At 49.7% G+C, this 20,855-nt stretch overlaps 2 protein-coding genes and 1 gene segment (V, D, J or C); 1 reads left to right on the top strand and 2 right to left on the bottom strand.

Annotated features, from left to right (window-relative positions):
• LOC114108841 (immunoglobulin lambda-1 light chain) overlaps positions 1 to 20,855 on the bottom strand; it is a 469,312-nt gene that overhangs the window by 140,178 nt on the left and 308,279 nt on the right. The gene's annotated exons all lie outside the window — the stretch shown is intronic.
• On the bottom strand, positions 1,617 to 2,178 carry LOC132658058 (immunoglobulin lambda variable 2-14-like). The segment is given in 2 exon segments: positions 1,617 to 1,999; positions 2,090 to 2,178. Coding segments are annotated over 2 exon segments (399 nt in total).
• LOC101108258 (melanoma antigen preferentially expressed in tumors) lies at positions 12,020 to 16,968 on the top strand. The gene is given in 9 exon segments (XM_042234923.1): positions 12,020 to 12,055; positions 13,364 to 13,477; positions 13,479 to 13,694; positions 13,954 to 14,053; positions 14,056 to 14,376; positions 14,379 to 14,556; positions 15,736 to 16,499; positions 16,671 to 16,712; positions 16,805 to 16,968. Coding segments are annotated over 9 exon segments (1,935 nt in total).

The following is a 20,855-nucleotide window of genomic DNA, read 5'->3' as shown; positions in this document are numbered from 1 at the left end:
CAGGGTGTTTTTGAAGGAATCAGTTCTTTGCATCAGGTGGCCAAAGTATTGGCGCTTCAGCTTCAGCAGAGACAGAGAGAGATTATTACGGAATATTGAGCAGGAAAATCCCAGGAGCCACTCTCTGAAGCTGAGAGCTGAGAAAGCTGGTGATGCAATTCAGTTTGTGTCTAGAAATTTGGGAACCAGGGGAACCGGTGATGTAAATTCTGGCCTAAAGGTTGGAGAAGTGGAGGTGAAATGCCCCAGCTCCTGCAGAGAGGAGAGAAAGAAGAGGTGACGCCCTCCTGCCTTCTCCCCTTGCTCCACTCAGACCCTCAGCAGGCTGCATGATGGCCCCACCTTGGGGAGGGCCGTGTGTCTACTGAGCCCCAGGCTCAGCTGCTCATCCCCTCCAGGAACATTCCTCAGATCCGTCCAGAGATGATGCTTCATCTGGGCCCCCGTGACCTGTCAAGGTGACAGACACATGACATTAACCATCTCAGTGACCATCTACCCTGATTTGCCCCAGACTGAGGTCCCAGTCAGGTCAGGGCGGTTTCCGATCCAAAACTGGGAAAGTTCTGGCAAAACAAGAGACTTGGCCGTGGCCTGGTTTGGGTGCTTATACCTGGTCCACCCAGATGTTCAAACAGCGAGGTCGGGGCTGAAGATGCGACGTTCTTCAACCATAAGAAGGGATGAAGTACTCACATGGACTTTAAATGGAAAGAACCTTGAAAACATTATAAAGAGTGAGAGAAGTTCTTCTCTGGCGTCCTGCAGTTATGAATCTGCCTGACGATGAAGGGGAATCAGGTTCAATCCCTGAAGCACGAAGATTCCACATGTGATGAACCAACTAAGCCCACGTGCCCCAGCTATTGGGCCCGTGCTCCAGAGACCATACTCCGCAACAGGAGAAGCCCCACAATGAGAAGCCCGCACACCTCAGCTGGAGAGTGGTCCCCGCTCTGCACAACTAGAGAAGAGCCCGCACAGCATCAAAGACCCAGGTCAGCCAAAAATTAAAAGTAAATAAAATAAACAGATATTGTTAAAAAGCTTAAAAAAAAAAAGAGTGAGAGAATCCAGACCCAAAGTCCACATAGAGTGTATCTGCATTTGTGTGGAAAACCTAGAATAGGCAGGAAGTCCAGGCGTGGTTTCTAGGGCTGGAGGGGCTAGGGACAGGGATTGACTGGTGATGGATGAGGGGCTTCTCTTAAAGGAACAAAAATATTCTGGAAGATAGAGTGTTAATGGATGTTCAAACTTATGAGTATATTAAAAACCATTAGGTCCTTCACCTTAAATGATGTATATTTTCAGTTGTGAATTGTATGGAAGAGACTGTGAAGACTCAGGTGCGGGTAGATACAAATCGTTTTCAAATGATTCAGAAAGTACATGCTTTGTGCTCCGGATGTGGGCTGGGTATGCAGATGGCTGTGATTGTGTGTAGACGCACAAACGCAGGGAGATAGTGAGAGAAAATTGGATGTGAAAAAATCAGATATGGCAAAGTTTAGAAACCAGTGAATCTGGGCAAAGTTTCTGAAAACTTCCTGATAGAAACTTTACATTTTTATTTGTTTGCAATTAATACAAAAAAGAGCAAAAACACATGAAAGCCTGAGTTTAGAATTAAGGGCTGAATGATCTCAGAGGGGTTTGGCCTCACTTCCCTGTGAACTTGAACCACTGTGCACACTGTAACCACTTTTATATGAGCCGCAGTAATAGTCGGCCTCGTCCTCTGCCTGGAGCCCAGAGATGGTCAGGGTGGCTGTGTTCCCGGACTTGGAGCCAGAGAACCGAGCAGGGATCCCTGAGGGCCGTTTGTTGACATTATAAATCAGAGTTTTGGGGGCTGAGCCCGGGAGCTGTTGGTACCAGCCCACACCATTATAACCCCCAATATCACTGCTGGTTCCAGCACAGGAGATGCTGACCATCTGTCCCGGATTCCCAGACACTGAGGCAGGCTGAGTCAGGCCAGACTGGGCCCAGGACCCTGCAAAGAGGAGAAACACACTCTGGTCAGTTCCCTGCCGGGGCCCAGGTCACCCTGAGGACCCCAGGGCCCCTTCCCTGGAGGCCTCACCTGAGCCCTGAGTGAGGATGGTGATGAGGAGCAGAGCCCAGGCCATGGTGGAGACGCCCCAGATGCTGCCTTCTGAGCCCGCAGCCCTGGGCCTGGTCCCCATTGCCCTCTTATCCCCTCCCCCAGAGGAGGGCGGGGCCCCCATGCAAATGTGCTTCCTGAACCTGCCCGTCCTCATTCTGTCCTCACCTCTGACCTGGCCTGGACACTAGAGTCTCTATGTCCCTGGACATCAGGGCCCTTCTGAGAGGATGAAAACTCTCGGACACGTCACCCTTAGTCGGGACACGGACCATCACTGCCCAGGACTTGCGGCCGTCTTGGGAGGTCCCTGTCCACTCTGGGAGTCACCGTGTCCTTGGCTGATAATCCTGACAATCACTCTCTGGGTTTTGAGGGTGGAAGGTGAGGTCCCCTGAGGAGCTGGAGTTACTTAGAGTTTAATTCCACCTCCTCCCAGCACCATAGGAGAACTGGGGTGTCCATCTCCTCCCCAAATTGTCCCCTCCACAGGACGGACCCCCTGTAGTCCTGTCCCCTGCCTCAGCAGGGCTCTGAAGATGAGCCCTGAGACCTTTATTGCCGGCTGTAGTCAAGGGCTCATAAGACAGAACAAATGGGTCACTGCACCCCACACTCCCTTAGGGGGCTCAGAAGCCAGCAGCTGGGGCTTCACACAGGTAAGGAAGCCACACTAAAACCTCCCCACACCCAGGCCCTTGCTGCCCCCCTGGTGGCCTCAGATCCCACTGACGCCATTACAGTCAGGGAGCGGGTCTCACCCCAGATGCCTCGGGGGGTCCTGGGACCGCGGTCTCTCTGTCTCCTCTGTCGTCCCCACTGGGACACAGCTATCGGACAGGTGCAGCCTCTCACCAGATTATGCATGAGGGGCCAGGACTCAGAACCCTGTTCGGTGTTCGGTAGCTAAGACCCTTCCTGGCAGTGCTGCGCCTGGCTCCTCTGGGGTGCTGGGATGCGTCATGACCCTGTTCCAGCCAAGGTGATTCGATCGTGAAGATACTGACCTGTGCATTTATAGGAAAAGAAAAAAGATAAAAAGCAAAGATTTTTAAAAATAATAATGATGAGAATATTATAATTAGATTGAGCTCTGTTGTAGGAGACCTGGATTGGTCAGGGTTGTCTAGGGAAACAAAACAAATAGAAATATATACCTATGTATATATAGAGAGGGGTTTTTTTAGAGGTTTATTTATTTATGTATTTGTTGTTTTATTTTTCATTTTTGGGTGCCCTGGGACTTCCCTGCTGTGCTCGAGACATTTCTAGATATTTCTAGGTGAGCGGGGGCGGCTCTCTAGTTGTGGTGGGCAGATTCCTCGCTGCTGCCTGTGTTGCAGCATGGGCGCTAGGGTGAGTGGAATTCAGTAGTTGCGCCTCCCGGCTCCAGAGCAGAGGCTCAGGACTTGTGGCTCTCTGGCTAAGATGCTCCATGGCACGTGGGATCTTCCCGGAACAGGGATTAAACCCTTGTCTCCTGCACTGGCAGGGGGATTCTTCAACCGTGGACCATGAGAGAAGTCCCTGTAATGGAGGGTTTATGTATGGAATATATATATGTATTATATTTATATAAATATAATATATGTAGAAATATGTACATAGAGACATTATTGTTGATTATTGAGCAGGCAAGTCCCAGGAGCTGCTCGCCTCCTGCTGTGTAACCTGGTTCCTGCCAGGCCACAGACCTGTACTGGTGGGGGACTCCTGTCTTAAGGGAATGGAATAGGCTGGACTGTGGGGTGATAATGAATGGACTAACTTGTAAATGCATTATAAACCACTGAACTCTACACCTTAAGATGATGACTGCAGTTTTAAGTGAACTCTGGCTAAAATCGATGTACTAAGCCTTAGATGAAGAAGGATGCAACCTCTTTCCAAAGGTTTAGAAAATGAATGCTCTGTTTCCATGTGTGTGTGTGTTAACTATGCATATTTATGGACACATACATCCATGTACATATTCAACTGCATATATATATACAGAGAGAATTGATGCTTTTAAACTGTGGTGTTGGAGAAGACTCTTGCAAGTCCCTTGAACTGCAAGGAGAGCAGACCAGTCAATTCTAAAGGAAATCAATCCTGAATATTGATTAGAAGGACTGATGCTGAAGCTGAAGCTCCAGTACTTTGGCCACACGATGCGAAGAGCCGACTCCTTAGAAAAGACCTTGATGCTGAAAAAGACTGAAGGCAGGAGGAGAAGGGGGTGATTGCCGGGTCCAGCCCCGGTGGATCCAGGGTGATTCGAAGGTGGGGGGATGGAGTCAGCGTCTTTGGAAAAATACATATTTAATTACAGATATATAGAGAGATTAGAAACGGATAGTGTAGTAGGAAGATTAGTGGAGAAAAAGAGGCTGAATAACTTGGATTACGTGGAATAGCATCCATGCTCCAGATGGGAATTCAGCCAGAGAAACGGGAGCAAGAAGGAAGTGACATGGGGGAATCAGTCTTTCCGGAAACTGATCCGATTTCTTTATTTTTGGGTTAGCTTATATACCTTTTGTTACACATAGGGATGAATACAGAGTCACGCGGGGGTCAGCAGTCCTCACCTTTATCAAAATCAGATGCTTCACATAAAAAGTTCTTAGGGATTTTATGATCCTTTCTTTCTGATAACCAAAAAACTTATTTTTTCCAAGGGTGTTTTTTCTTAAACAAGGCACCACCCTCCAAGTAAAGTTACATTCCTATAGGGTGAGGGTGTAGTGAGTTACAATCAAGAAAGGAATTTATTTAACCCAAGGTTAACATGATTAATCTTAAAGGTTAATACTTATTTCTCCTATATGCTAGTTAAATTCATTATAAGTGTAGGGAACATGGAGATTTAGCAGCAAACATCAGCCCAACAAATGAAAATTCTTTCACCAATGCTCCCCTTAAGATCTATTTAGTCTTAAGATAGTGATAAAGTAACATTTTTACATACTATAACAAGGACACAGTGATTTATAACAAAGCACAGTGATCTATTACAAAAGAGGAAATCCATTAACTCAAAAAGTCTAGTATTGCTAACCTTAAAAACTACTATATTTCCTTTTCTATAGTCCAAATACATTGATTAATATATTCCCAAGTGCCTAAGGATATGGAGGCCTGGCGGCAATCATTGACTCAACAAGAAGAAAAAGCCCTATGCTAATCAACACTCTCAAAATACTCCAAAACTCTCTGTGCTGTTTATGGTTGACAGGTAGTAAACAATCATGTGGCAGGAGTATGGACAATCCTGTCACACAAGCTAGTCTGTCAGCAGAGAGGTTTGACCTGAGACATCCTTGTCCCACCCAGAGCAGGGAATTAGCAGCAATTATTGACACAACAAATGAAGAACCCTTCACCAATATAATTCCTAACCAACACACTATACTAATAATTTCTAACTCCCCAAAAGAATTTGCCTTTAGTAAGTCTAAAACATGTCGTGCCTCTCAGATTGGGAGGCTGTAAACAATCACATGTGGCTGGACGAACCTATACAGGCGGGCTAGATAACCTTCAGAGGAGTCCGTAAGCTGAAACACTCTTGTCACGCCCAGGAATTTTTATTGCCTTGGAGCTGCGCGTTTACTCCTTCTCCAAGAGAAACGGTTATGGGGGAGAGCCCCCGTAAAGTCAGAGGTGTAGGTGAGAGCATAAAACAGACTCTGGTTTTGGGGTTAGATGCTCGGGAACAGGGGGTTTCCTGAGGCTTGATCACGCCTTTGCGTATGCCAAGCCTCCTTCCTCGTGACCTTTGGCATGGGCGGAGCTCCTCACGCTGGCTCCCGGCAGGTGATAGAGGATGAGATGGTTGGATGGCATCACAGATTCAATGGACACGAGTCTGAGCAAGCTCTGGGAGATGCTGAAGGACAGGGAAGCCTGGTGGGCTGCACTCCATGGGGTCACAAAGAGTTGGACGCGACTGAGAGACTGAAAAACAATACAGAGCGGGAATGAGAGAGAAGCTGATATAATGAGAAATAGATATCGGGAAATGTTAAATGTGCATGCATCTGGGAAAAGATATGAAGTCGATCTTTCTGAAATCTTCTAATTCAATTAAGTTGGCAATGATTGGCAAACAAAATAATAACAAACAGGAAACAAATGAAGCCCAGTAATTAGGAGTGAAGGGGCTTGAGGGAGCTCAGAGGAGGTTTTACTCTTAGTTCCCCGTGAACTTGGATCACTGAGCAAATCGTGTCCACTTCTATGTGAGCCACAATAAGAGTCAGCCTGGAGCCCAGAGATGGTCAGGGAGATCGTGTTGCCAGAGCTGGAGCCTGAGATGCAAACAGGACCCCTGAGGACCTTTTACTGACATCATAAATCAGAGATTTTAGGGCAGAGCCTGGGTGCTCTTGATACAAAGACACAAGGGATTAACCAGAGTTCTCCAGGGTCCCTTCCCTGGAGGCCTCACCTGAGCCCTGAGTGACGAAGGTAACAAGGAGCAGAACCCATGCCCAAGTGGAGATGCCCAGACGCTGCCTTCTGAGCCTGCGGCCCTGGATCTGGTCCCCAGACCCCTCTTATCCCCTCCCCGAGAGGAAGGCGGGCCCCCACACAAATCTGCTTCCTGCTCCTGCCCCTGCCCCTCCTCATCCTCTCTGCTCACCCTCCTCTAACCTGGCCCTTTGTTCTAGATACTTCTGCAGCCCTGGACAGCAGAGCTTCCTGAGAATTAACTCTTTCGCATGTTGAGTGAGAACAGAACGCGTCTATGACAGGGTGTGGGGAGTGAACCTGGGGTTTCCTCTCTTTCCGCATGTCATCATTGTCCCTGGGGGAGGAGTCCCAGAATGTCCCCTCCCGGCTGATGCGGCAAAGAAGAGAACTGGGGCCCCGACGGCTGAAAGATCCATTTTCCCTCCCTTACAGGAGTCAAACGCAGAGCTGGGAACAAGTATCCCCTCAACGTCTGTGTTTTTTTCTGCTGAGCTGGGTCTTCAGTGTGGCTTGTGAGCCCTTCAGTTGCGGTGCACGGAGTTAGTTGCTCTGTGGCCTGTGGGATCTAAGGTACTGACCGTGGATGGAAGCTGCATCCCTTGCCTTGTGAGGTTGATTCTTAACTGCTGGACCACAGGGGAAGCCCTCCTCAACTCCTTGTTTTCTTTTTTTTAATTGTTTTTGAAGAGCTGTCCTGGGCAGTACAGTGGTTAGGGTTCCACACCAATACTGCAGGGGGGCTTGAATTTGATCATTGGATGGGGAATGAAGATGCTGCATGTCATGCAGTGTGGCTAAAAAAATTTTTTTTAAATAAATAAACATTTTAAAAGGAGAAAAAACAAAGAAATATTTATCAAAGTATAGTTGACTTACAATGTAGTGTTAATTTCTCCTGTACAGCTAAGTGAGGAGATACCCCTCGTCCAAGGTAAGGAGCAGTGGCTGCGCTTTGCTGGAACAGCTGTGAAGAGATACCCCATGCCCAAGGTAAGAGAAACCCAAGTAAGATGGTAGGTGTTGCAAGAGGGCATCAGAGGGCAGACACACTGAAACCATAATCACAGAAAACTAGTCAAGCTAATCACACTAGGACCACAGCCTTGTCTAACTCAGTGAAACCAAGCCATGCCAGTGGGGCCACCCAAGACGGGCGGGTCATGGTGGAGAGGCCTGACAGAATGTGGTCCACTGGAGAAGGGAATGGCAAACCACTTCAGTATTCTTGCCTTGAGAACCCCATGAACAGTATGAAAAGGCAAAATGGTAGGATACCAAAAGAGGAACTCCCCAGGTAGGTAGGTGCCCAATATGCTACTGGAGATCAGTGGAGAAATAACTCCAGAAAGAAAGAAGGGATGGAGCCAAAGCAAAAACAATACCCAGCTGTGGATGTGACTGGTGATAAAAGCAAGATCCGATGCTGTAAAGAGCAATATTGCATAGGATCCTGGAATGTCAGGTCCATGAATCAAGGCAAATTGGAAGTGGTCAAGCAGGAGATGGCAAGAGTGAACGTCGACATTCCAGGAATCAGAACTGAAATGGACTGGAATGGGTGAATTTAACTCAGATGACCATTATATCTACTACTGTGGGCAGGAATCCCTCAGAAGAAATGGAGTAGCCATCATGGTCAACAAAAGAGTCTCAAATACAGTACTTGGATGCAATCTCAAAAACGACGGAATGATCTCTGTTCGTTTCCAAGGCAAACCATTCAATATCACGGTAATCCAAGTCTATGCCCCGACCAGTAACAATGAAGAAGTTGAAGTTGAATGGTTCTATGAAGACCTACAAGATCTTTTAGAACCAATACCCAAAAAAGATGTCCTTTTCATTATAGGGGACCGGAATGCAAAAGTAGAAAGTCAAGAAACACCTGGAGTGACAGGCAAATTTGGCCTTGGGATGCAGAATGAAGCAGGGCAAAGGCTAATAGAGTTTTGCCAAGAAAATGCACTGGTCATAGCAAACACCCTCTTCCAACAACACAAGAGAAGACTCTACACATGGACATCACCAGATGGTCAACACCAATATCAGGTTGATTATATTCTTTGCAGCCAAAATGGAGAAGCTCTATACAGTCAGCAAAAACAAGACCAGGAGCTGACTGTGGCTCAGATCATGAACTCCTTATTGCCAAATTCAGACTTAAATTGAAGAAAGTAGGGAAAACTGCTAGACCATTCAGGTATGACCTAAATCAAATTCCTTATGATTAAAGATGTGGAAGTAAGAAGTAGATTTAATGGTCTAGATCTGATAGATAGAGTGCCTGATGAACTATGGAATGAGGTTCGTGACATTGTATAGGAGCCAGGGATGAAGACCATCCCCATGGAAAAGAAATGCAAAAAGCAAAATGGCTGTCTGGGGAGGCCTTACAAACAGCTGTAAAAAAGAAGAGAGGCAAAAGCAAAGGAGAAAAGGAAAGATATAAGCCTCTGAATGCAGAGTTCCAGAGAATAGCAAGAAGAGATAAGAAAGCCTTCTTCAGCGATCAATGCAAAGAAATAGAGGAAAACAACAGAATGGGAAAGACTAGAGATCTCTTCAGGAAAATTTGAGATACCAAGGGAACATTTCATGCAAAGGTGGGCTCAATAAAGGACAGACCTTTATTGGGTCTGGACCTAACAGAAGCAGAAGATATTAAGAAGAGATGGCAAGAATACATGGAAGAACTGTACACAAAAGACCTTCACGACCCAGATAATCATGTGATCACTAATGTGATCACTAATCTAGAGCCAGACATCCTGGAATGTGAAGTCAACTGGGCCTTAGAAAGCATCACTACGAACAAAGCTAGAGGAGGTGATGGAATTCCAGTTGAGCTGTTTCAAAACTTGAAAGATGATGCTGTGAGAGTGCTGCACTCAATATGCCAGCAAGTTTGGAAAACTCAGCAGTGGCCACAGGACTGGAAAACGTCAGTTTTCATTCCAATCCCAAAGAAAGGCAATGCCAAAGAATGCTCAAACTACCACACAATTGCACTCATCTCACATGCTAGTAAAGTAATGCTCAAAATTCTCCAACCCGGGCTTCAGCAATACATGAACCGTGAACTCCCTGATGTTCAGGCTGGTTTTAGAAAAGGCAGAGGAATCAGAGATCAAATTGCCAACATCCACTGGATCATGGAAAAAGCAAGAAAGTTCCAGAAAAACATCTATTTCTGCTTGATTGACTATGCCAAAGCCTTTGACTGTGTGGATCACAATAAACTGTGGAAAATTCTGAAAGTGATGAGAATACCAGACCACCTAACCTGCCCCTTGAGAAATCTGTATGCAGATCAGGAAGCAACGGTTAGAACTGGACATGGAACAATAGACTGGGTCCAAATAGGAAAAGGAGTACGTCAAGGCTGTATATTGTCACCCTGCTTATTTAACTTCTATGCAGAGTATATCATGAGAAAGGCTTGACTGGAAGAAACACAAGCTGGAATCAAAATTGCTGGGAGAAATATCAATAACCTCAGATATGCAGGTGACACCACCCTTACGGCAGAAAGTGAAGAGGAACTAAAAAGCCTCTTGATGAAAGTGAAAGAGGAGAGGGAAAAAGTTGGCTTAAAGCTCAACATTCAGAAAACAAAGATCATGGCATCTGGTCCCATCACTTCATGGGAAATAGATGGGGAAACAGTGGAAACAGTGTCAGACTTTATTTTTGGGGCTCCAAAATCACTGCAGATGGTGACTGCAGCCATGAAATTAAAAGACGCTTACTCCTTGGAAGAAAAGTTATGACCAACCTAGATAGTATATTCCAAAGCAGAGACATTACTTTGCCAACTAAGGTCCGTCTAGTCAAGGCTATGGTTTTTCCTGTGGTCATGTATGGATGTGAGTGTTGGACTGTGAAGAAGGCTGAGTACCGAAGAATTGATGCTTTTGAACCATGGTGTTGGAGAAGACTCTTGAGAGTCCCTTGGACTGCAAGGAGATCCAACCAGTCCATTCTGAAGGAGATCAGCCCTGGAATTTCTTTGGAAGGAATGATGCTAAAGCTGAAACTCCAGTACTTTGGCCACCTCATGTGAAGAGTTGACTCATTGGAAAAGACTGTGATGCTGGGAGGGATTGTGGGCAGGAGGAGAAGGGGACAACCCAGGATGAGATGGCTGGATGGCATCATGGACTCGATGGATGTGAGTCTGAGTGAACTCTGGGAGTTGGTGAGGGACAGGGAGGCCTGGTGTGCTGTGATTCATGGGGTCGCAAAGAGTCGGACACGACTGAGCGACTAAACTGAGTGTATTCTTCAGGGAAAGCCTTCTCGCCCTCCAAATAGAACAACTGTTGGAGCCTCACAAAGCCAGTTGTGGAGAGGTTCCGTCCGTCTGTGTTCTTAGACCGCAGCAGAACCAGCGTGTCAGCCAGCCTAGCAGGGGCTTCACCCCACACCCTTTGATGCAGGCTTTGCACCTCCCCAGGGAAAAAGTCCGTGTTGCTACCTGTGCTTAATCAGAGCAAAGGAAAAACTGAATTGTATTTGTGGGCTTAAGTTGAGCTCCCATCAGAATCTGTAAGTGAGAGCCTTAGTGGAGGGAGAGGGGTGAGGGGTGAGGGTTTCAAAGGCTCTTTGCATACTGAGGGAACGTCAGGTTACCCACTACACTTGGGAAGGAGCCTTTGAAGGTCATGGTGAGGGTACAGGTCGCTGGACAGAGCCCAGGCTGGGATGTGCAGGGGGACACCTGAGCCTCTGGTTGCAGCCGTTTGCTGACATAGATTTGTGTCCTTGGCCCACATTTATTTCCCTTCAGGAGACCCCACAGTCCTAAGCCCTCAGTGACCTTCAGGCAGAACAATGTGTGTCCCAGGTTTGGCCAGCCAAAACAGTTCCATGCTCTCCTAACCCACAGTCCTAAATTTAATCTCCTAGCTTCAGGGAGGAAATGCCCTTTGCCTCCAGGGAGGGAGGAGGCATGGATCTTGGGTTTGCCTTGGGTTTAAGGGATCCACCCGGTCCCTTTTTAGCCACTCCCTCTGCTGGCAATTTCTCAAGCCTAGCCTAAGAAAGGCTTTGAATTCCTCCAAACAAAACACACTTTTCTTGGGTACTTTCCTTGGTTTTGTTACAAATGTCTGGTCCCTCTGTTGTCCTGGCCAGCTGCTAGGTGTCAGTTTGACCTGACCAGTCAAAGGGAGCCTGGACCCTCCAAATCTGGAGGACCCAGCATCGCTCCATCACACCTCTGTTCCCCTGCGAACAGGCACGTGTTTCGCTGTCTGACATAAAGATAAGTGACTGTGTGATACTCGGGAATCTTCTGCTCCCCCGCGAATGGGCACGTGTTTCGCTGTCTGGTGTAATGATAAGTGACAGTGTGATACTCGGGAATCTTAGTCTGTTTCTTTTCCTTCTGGGGTGACACCACCATCCGCACAAAGCTGTCTGAACGTGACCATTTGGGTGATTTTGATGTGGCCCAGACTCCCCCAACGAATGTACCTTCAGGTTGGTTTTCTTCTTTTATATTTTGCTTTTGTAAACAGACATAGGATCCCATCAGTTGTATGTAGTGAGAAAGTAAAAAACCCACTCAGCCTTAGCTGGATGGGGATCTAGTAGTAAGATAGTAAGACAGCACGTTAGCCGGAAATGGAAACTGCAGTCGGAATCTGGAAAGCGTGTCCTGGAAGGAGAAGAGGGACTCAGGCCTGAGCACACTGCCCCACGCTGGCGCCTCGGGCTCTGACAGCCGTCCCTGCCGGGGCCTTCGCGGGACAGGCCACGCTGGCCAGGATCCTGCTGAGAATTTTCTTCGCCTTTCCGTCACGTTGGCAGTTGCACTCCTTGCTTTCGCGTCTACGTGCAGTTTTACCTTTATCCCAGACAGTTTGGCTTCTTCTCTGATTGTCGCCGATTGTACAGACCGTTACAATATTTCTTAACCAAATAGAATTTGGCAGGGGGCGTGGGGGGGCATGGGATAGGGTGGGGGGAGAGTGAGGGGAGGGGGCCGCGCCGAGCAGCGTCTGGGGTCATGGCTCCCTGGCGGGGATACTCGTGCCCCTGCAGCGACAGCACAGAGTCCTCCTCACTGGACTGGTTCAATGAAAGGCATCTAATTGGGGATTTGGGGTGAGATTTTACATTTTAGTTTGTTACCAGTGATTATAGTTCATATCATTTTATAGTTTTGTGATTTTACTAGCTTAAAGGGTTTTGGGGGTTTCTTTTTGTTTTAAAAAGCTAAAATCTGTTTTTTAATTCCATGGAATTAAAAAAAAACAAAACTGTAGAATATTTTAAAGAGTGGAGGCTTTGTTCCGAATGTGAGAACTTTGCTCCACTGAACCGAATAGTAATAACATTTGTAGACGAGACGCACAGTGAAAGGTACGTCTTTTTGTTAAGTGACATAACAGCACCCATTGCGTGAGTTATTGGCTGGAGTTTAGAGACAGGCCGTGTTGGGCTAAACTCCTTATTCCTGTTTTCAGCCCTTGAGTAATAATCAGAAGCTTTTTCCGAAGAGAGTGGGGTCAGCTGTCAGACTCCTAGGTATCTACCGGCCAGCAGGGCTGGGATTAAATGCAGCAGCCGGTAGATATGGGATGGGGCAAGAGGTCACTTTGTCCCTTTGTTGCTGCCTGGAGAGATGCTTGTCCTGGTGCCAGTGGGGCCAAAGCTGTGACTTTGTGGCCACAGGAAGTCTCTGACCCTGCCTTGGGTTCCCTGAGGGTGGAGGGGCAGCAGGGTCTCCCTGGTTCCTTGGCCGGAGGAGGCCTCTCCACCCCTTGCTCTCTGACATCCCCCCAGGACTCGTTCTGGAGTAGGTTCTTCAGGGTGGGCGTCCGGGCCCCGCCCCAACTCCTGGAGCTGGCTGGCCAGAGCCTGCTGCGGAATGAGGCCTTGGCCATTGGGGCCCTGGAGGGAGCTGCCCATCGAGCTCTTCCCGCCGCTGTTTACGGCGGCCTTTGCCGGGAGGCACACCCAGGCCCTGAAGGCGTGGCCCTTCCCCTGCCTCCCGCTGGGGTCCGTGATGAAGGACCACCAGCCTCATCTGGAGACCTTCCAGGCTGCACTTGAAGGCCTGGACGTCCTGCTTGCTCAGGAGGTCGGCCCCAGGAAAGGTCGACCTGGCAGACTGGTGGCTCCTGGGGGTGTGAGCAAGACACAGCCAGGGCAGGAGGATAAGGGGTCACCTGGGAACAGGCATTCCCATGTACAGGCCTGGTTCAGGGGCAGAGGGGACAAAAGGCACGTGGGCCCCCCAGTGTCCCTTACAGTGGGGACCAAGGGGGGCCCGGAAGCCGGAGGAGCTGTGGTGCGTGGAGTGCAGAGCCCCCGCGGGGTCCCGGTGCCCGTCGGCCTCTGCACAGCTCCGCGTGTCCCCTGCGGCCCCACAGGCGGTGAAGCTGCAGGTGCTGGACTTGCGCTGGAACGCCCACCAGGACTTCTGGACCGTGTCATCCGGCATCAAGGCCAGCGTGTCCTCGCTGCTGGAGCCGAGCCAGCCCAGCCCACGCAGAAGAGGCGCAGGGTGGAGGGTTCCAAGGCGGGGCTGAAGCTGGCGCGGGCCCCTATGGAGGTGCTGGTCGACCTGTGGCTCAAGGAGGACACCTTGGACGAGACCCTCAGCTACCTGCTGAAGCAGGCCAAGCAGAGGAGCGGCCTGTTGCACCTGTGCTGCCAGGAGCTGAGGATCTTCACCATGCCCACACAGAGCATCAGGAGGATCCTGAAGCTGGTGCGGCTGGACTCTGTCCAGGACCTGGAGGTGAACTGCACCTGGAAGCTGGCCACGGTGGGCAGGTTTGTGTCGCACCTGGGCCGATGGGCAACCTGTGCCGGCTGCTGCTGTCTCACGGCCACGTGTTGCCGCACACCGCCCCCGACCAGGAGGAGCACTGCGTCGGCCAGCTCACCTCCCCGTTCCTGAGCCTGCCCCACCTGCAGGAGCTCTGCCTGGACTCCATCTTCCTGGAGGGCTGGCTGCACCAGGTGCTCAGGTGAGGCGCCAGCTCCGCAGACCAGAGCGGGCCTCTCTCATTTCATGCCCGCTGGGGACATTGCCAGGGTGCTTGAGCTGCTCGGAAGTCCTCAGGATGCCGCTGCTCTGTCCCCGGGTGTCTTGTCAGGTCACCTCCCTGGTCAGGGTCAGAGGCGTGGCCCAGGTTAGATGCTGTCAAAGGGGACTTCTTGCTGGGAGTCTGCATAGCGGGGGTCAGGTGTGATGCCTTTGGGAACTCCTTGCGAGAGAGTGATGTCTTAGCTGAGACGATGATAGATAAGTAAGCGAGAAGGACGTTGGTCCATCAGGCGTGAGGATAGAAGTCCGAAGCTCTGTCTCTCCCTCCCACCTGCCACCTCTGTCCTGAGCTGTTTTAGGCTCCAGGTGAGCTGTGGGAAGTGGGTGATTCTGGAGATGACAAGAAAGGATCAGGAGGGGAAAATTGTGGCTCCTAAGCAGTCCAGAGAAGAGAAAAAGTCAAATGAGCATCATTGTTGAAGTGGCTCCAATCTCTTTAAGTCCAAATTATAATCACTATTTTCCTCTAAGACTTCTGAATACACAGGAAATCCTCAGTAACAGGTTATCGCTCTGCCTTGAACACAGTGAGAGAAGCTGAGAGGATGCAGCCTAATCTATCTGTATGAGTTGCATTGATTCCCTTTTGGGCAGCTGCAAACTCCAAGCATTAGGAATAAATATGTTCACTGAGAAATCAGAAGAAAGAAAGAAAGAAAAAAAAGAATTGTAGGTGGTGATGGATGGTCTGTGGCCCCCGAATATCTGGGGGATATTCACCCAGGGATCGTCTGTAACTGCGGGGACCCAGCAGCCCATGTCCACTGCATGCAGCCTGCTGTTGACTTCAACTAATCGTGTCCTGTAAAAACATCTTAATTCCTGCTAACCAAATCCTAGTAAGCTGAAATAGGCATATAACATTGATTACTGTTTGTTTCCCACATTGAAAATAGTTCATCATTTTGTGCAGGGGGAGGTCATACCCATGTGAGCATGACCTTCCCCCCGGAAGACCTCCTGCCTTCCCGTCAAGAAGGTGAGAGGCCAGCTCGAAGCCAGCGAGATGCCCTGTGTTCCGGTGAAACAGGCCTCTCCTCCCCACATCCCTCCGCCCGCCACCTCCGTCCCTGGGACTGACTGCCCTGTCTCTCCCCAGGTGCCTGAAGACCCCTCTGGAGACCCTGTCGATCACCAACTGCCTGATTTCGGAGTCAGACCTGACGTACCTGTCACAGTGCCCGAGCGTCAGCCTGCTGAAGGACCTGGGCCTCGGCAGGGTCAACCTGACCAGCTCCAGCTTGGAGCCCCTGCAGGTCCTGATCGAGAGGACCTCGGCCACCCTGCAGGACCTGGACCTGTACGACTGTGGCATCATGGACTCCCAGTTCAGCGCCCTCCTGCCCTCCCTGAGCCCCTGCTTCCAGCTCACCACCTTCAGCTTCTGCAGCAACCCCATCTCCATGGCCATGCTGGAGAGCCTGCTGCACCACACTGAAGGGCTGAGAAAGCTGAGCCTGGTGCTGTGTTCTGCACCCCTGGAGAGCTGTGAGGATGTGCGTGGTACCCTGCACCTGGGCCGCCTGGCTCAGCTGCATGCCCGGCTCAAGCAGCTGCTGTGCGCCTCTGTGAGCCTCTGGGCCAGCATGGTCTCGTTCAGCACCAACCCCTGTCCGCACTGCGGTGAGCAGATCATCTACGACACCGACACCCAGCCCATCCTGTGCTCCTGCTACGCCCGCCTAGCCCAGCCTAGTCCCACCCCGGCACTGGGACACTGCCACCCAGACCTCAGTGCATCTAGAAGGAACACAAACCACAGTTTCAGACAATTGTTCCGGGCATGCAGGAAAAGGAAAGGTGATTTAGAGTGGGCAGGGGGGAGGGGTTGGTGGGATTTTTGGAGAGATGTGTTCCTACAAAGTTAGAAATGTGAATCTGAATTTTGGAGGGGGAATTTGGGCTTGGGAGGTTGATGGGGTCGTTACCCCTGTGTTGGATTGTTACAGGGAAATAAAGGGAACTCCGGTGTCAGTCATTCGGTGTCCTCCGCGATCTGTGACCATGATTGTGACCATGATTCTCCCCTTTAAGCTCATGACTCTCCTGTGAGTGGTGAAATAAAAGGGCCTGAGCGTGAGTGGGGCCTAGACGCTCTCTGACAGGCAAGGATCGGCTACAGGAGGTCAGGGCACTGTTTACCCGCTCCCTGTGGTTCTCATTTCCAGGGCAGCCGCCTCCTCACTTGTTTCTGAGGCTGTTCAACCTGTCATCATATACAAGGGGCGTCCTCAGGGCCTGGGACGAACTGAGTGTCCAGGAGCGAGCACCGCTGGAGGGAACCTTCTTCCCAGGGACCCTCACTGCTACCCCCACCCAGGCCTTGGACTAAAGCATTTTCCCCAGTGGATCCAGCAGACGCAGAGCCTCCATCTCGGACCCTGGGCAGTGCCAAGACGGCTCACTGTGCAACGTCAGGCCCGGAGTCCTGGGGGGTATTCACCCGCAGACCTTCGGGAGCCTCTGGGACCCACCAGCCCGTGCCCACCTTCCCACTGCTCGGCTGTATCTGACCCTTTGGGACCCCATGGACTTTAGCCTGCCAGACTTCTCTGCCCATGGAATTCTACAGGTGAGAATACTGCAGTGGGTAGCCGTTCTCTTTTCCAGGAGATCTTCTCAACCCAGAGCTTGAACTTGGGTCTCCTGCATTGCAGGCAGGTTCTTTACCATCTGAACCACCAGGGAAGCCTCCAGTTTCTAACAGACAACCCAACATCCCTGAATCCATTGTCTAAATGTGCTTTTATGTCACTAATATCCCCACAAATTATTTTGTTTTTACATTAATAAAAACTTTCACACACAATTTATTCAAAGGCTGACGGAAATCCATTCCAGATCATCAAAAAAAGTCACTTCCGAGTTCAATATTTCAGTGTTGAGTGTAACTTGGCATTTTTCTCCTTGGTGTGATTCATCTGTAACTTTTTTTTTAAACCTTAATCCTTAAGTTTTTACCTTAAGCCACATGGTAAAGATAAAATTTCCTCCAAATCCTGGTTCTCTGCCAACCTGGCAGCACCAAGGCTTTTAACTAATTCTCTTTGCCCGTCAGAGCTCTTTGCTGAGACCAAGTCCTCTAAGATTCAGAGAAGATTTAGCAAAATAACAGCACCTCTTCAGAGTGGAAGGCTCCAACTATCCCCTTTTTGGTGATTGAAAGAGCTGGGACCGGCATGGACCACCAAAATTTTGATCTAGGAAAGTCCTGGAAACTAGCATCACCTTGATTTGAGCTTTCCTGGTGGCTCAGATGGTAAAGAATCTACCTGCAATGCGGGAGACTCAGGCTTAGTCCCTGAATCAGGAAGACCCCCTGGAGAAGGGGGTGGCTACCCACCCCCGTATTCTTTCCTGGAGAATTCCCTGGAGGAGGCTGTCGGGCTACAGGACATGGAGTCATGGTGAGTCAGACAGGACTGATTGCCACTTTCGCTTCGCCTTTAATCCTGTGGAGAAGCAGCTGGTGCAAGTCGTCATTGATTGAGTTTTTCAGAGTGTCACGGTCCCTTATGTTTCGGTCTCTCTCTGTCCCACCCTTGCATGTAAGCTGCGAAACCATCCTTTCATGATTTCTCACTCAGGGAATTCGAACTGAGAGCAGAAGCAGCAAGAAGCCAGATGCTCGGCACTGATTAGGTGAGGATGAAGGAGGAGAGTGAAAGAGCCGGCTTAAAACTAAGTATTAAAAAAACTTACTATCGTGGCATCTGGCCCCATTACTCTGTGGCAAATGGAAGGGGGGGAAAAGGTGGAAGTACTGACAGATTTCCTCTTCTTGGGCTGTACAATCACTGTGATGGTGATTGCAACCATGAAATCAAAAGACGATTGCTTCTTGGCAGGAAAGCTACGACAAACCTAGACAGTGCGTTGTAAAGCAGAGACGTTGCTCTGCTGACAAAGGTCTGTAGAGTCAAGGCTATGGTCTTCCTAGTGGTCATGTATGGTTGTGAGAACTGGACCACAAAGAAGGCAGAGCGCCAAAGAATTGCTGCTTTTGAGTTGTGGTGCTGGTGAAGACTCCTGAAAGTCCCTTGAACAGCAAAGAGATCAAACCAGTCAATCTTAAGGGAGATCAACCCTGAATACTTGTTAGAAGGGCTGATGCTGAAGCTGAAGGTCCACTATATTGGTCATCTGATGTGAACAGCTGATTCACTGGAAAAGTCCCTGATGCTGGGCAAGACTGAGGGCAGAAGGAGAAGAGGGCGGCAGAGAATGAGACAGCTGGATGGCATCACCAATGCAATGGACATGAACTTGGGCAAACTTCAGGAGATGGTGAGGGACAGGGAGGCCTGGTGCGCTGCAGTCCATGGGGCTGCAGATACAACTGGGCAAATGGACAACAACAATCTCTTGAGATAAAGCTGTCTCAGGGAGAGTAGAAGAGGAAAAGGTTTGTGAGAACAACGGAAGCACCAAGCTCTCCCCTAGAGGCGGAGGAAGTGGGTCGAGGCTGGCCACCTGGATGAGTGCCCTCTTGAAAGGTGTGCCTTCTGGCCACCTTGTCGAGTCCACTTCTCACACATCCCTGATCTGTAGGTCAGCAGGCACCAGCCTGGGTCCCGAGGGCCCGATCTCCTGGGTACCGGGTTCTCAGTTGGTGTGAGACGCCCAGCCCCGTTGGTGGACACTCAGGTTGACCACATGTCACTCCACGGCCACAAGCCCCAGGGAACTTCCTCCTTGACGACAGCAATGGACCTGGACTGGAGTTGGCCTTGAGGTTGTCCACGGAAGGAAAGGTGGGAACAGGTCATGTCTTTCTCTTTTTGTTTCTTTTGGTGGCCAGCCAACGCAGCTTGCAGGATCTTAGTTCCCCAACTAAGGATAGAATCCACGCCCTCAGCAGTGAAAGTGCAGAGTCCTAACCACTCCAAGACTACCAGAGAGTTCCCAGTAGGTCATTTCTTGAGCCTGGCAGGCGGCCCAGAAGTCTGATGTTGGCTGCTGAGAGGCTGCCTTCTATGGGTCAGGCTTTGATGAAGTCACCAAACATTCCTCTCTCCCTGACCTCTGGGAGCCCTGTGACCACGGCCCATATCATAAAACTTCTGGAGGCAGAGAACTGAAGGACGGCATACCCCCTCCCCACTCATATTCCTTTCCTGGCTAAGGACCCAAATGCCTTCCAATCATTTCATCTGCTCTCAACCCATCTACAGAAAGCATGCTGTCCTCCTTCCTGGAAACCCTCCCTGCAGAAGAGGTTGAACTCGTGTCCTCTGCTTCTTCCTAACCCAACATGTGAAGGCTTTTCTGTGCATCTGGTGATAAGCTTCAGTGTGCTTTGCTGGACAGCTGTGTTTTTTCTTCCTTTTTTTTTTTTTTTTTTGGTTAAAACACACTCCCTTTCACATCCAGGATGGTTTGAGCACAGGCCTCGCTCTGTTCTCAACGTTCTGTCCCTCACAGTCTAGGAGAGAAGTGAAAAAAGCTGGGGCCAGAAAGAGAGTTGGGTGGGGACCTTTAGCAGCAGTGGCCTGCAAGAAGTGGTCCAGGAGCAGGCTGCGTCCTGCAAAGTCTGGGTGGGTGGGCATTTCCTGATGGGTGGGAGTCACCTGGGAGCTGAGTCATCACCGCATACCCCCTCCCTGTCTCTGAGGTGAGCCCTCTCTAGGGACCCCTGATCTAAAGAACTTGTTAAAGTACTAAGGTGGCCACCAGAAATATCACAGACTTAAACAACAGGAAAGTGTTTTTTTTTTCCAGTTGTGAAGGCGAGAAATCCAGGATCAAGGTGCTGACAGTGTGGTGTCTCCGGAGGCCTCTTTCCTTGACGTGCAGACAGCTGCATTCTCCTGTCCTCCTGTCTCTGTATGTACAAGCATGCCTGATGTCTTGTGTGTCCTAATCTCCTCTTTTTTTTTTTTTTTTTTTCTGTCCATGCTGCTTCGCTTCTGGGTCTTAGTTTCCAAACCAGGGATTGAACTTGGGCCCTTGGCAGTGAAAACTCTGAGCCCTAACCACTGGCCTGCCAAGGAATTCCCCTCTCTCTTTTTATATGGAGAACCATCAGATTGGACTAGGGCCCACCCTAGTGACCTCGTTTTAACTGCATCACCTCGTTAAAGGTATTATCTCCAAATATGGTTACATTCCAAAGCGCTGGGGGTTAGGAGTGAATTTCTTTGACGGCACCGGGTGTTAGTTGTGGCACGTGGGGTCTTCGGTCTTCCTGGCAGCATGCGGGATGTAGCTCGCTGACCA

This window comes from Ovis aries, chromosome 17 (genome assembly GCF_016772045.2).
Source record: "Ovis aries strain OAR_USU_Benz2616 breed Rambouillet chromosome 17, ARS-UI_Ramb_v3.0, whole genome shotgun sequence".
Lineage (NCBI taxonomy): Eukaryota > Metazoa > Chordata > Mammalia > Artiodactyla > Bovidae > Ovis > Ovis aries.
Note: the sequence above shows the minus strand (reverse complement) of the source record. Positions and strands in the feature narration are given on the sequence as shown.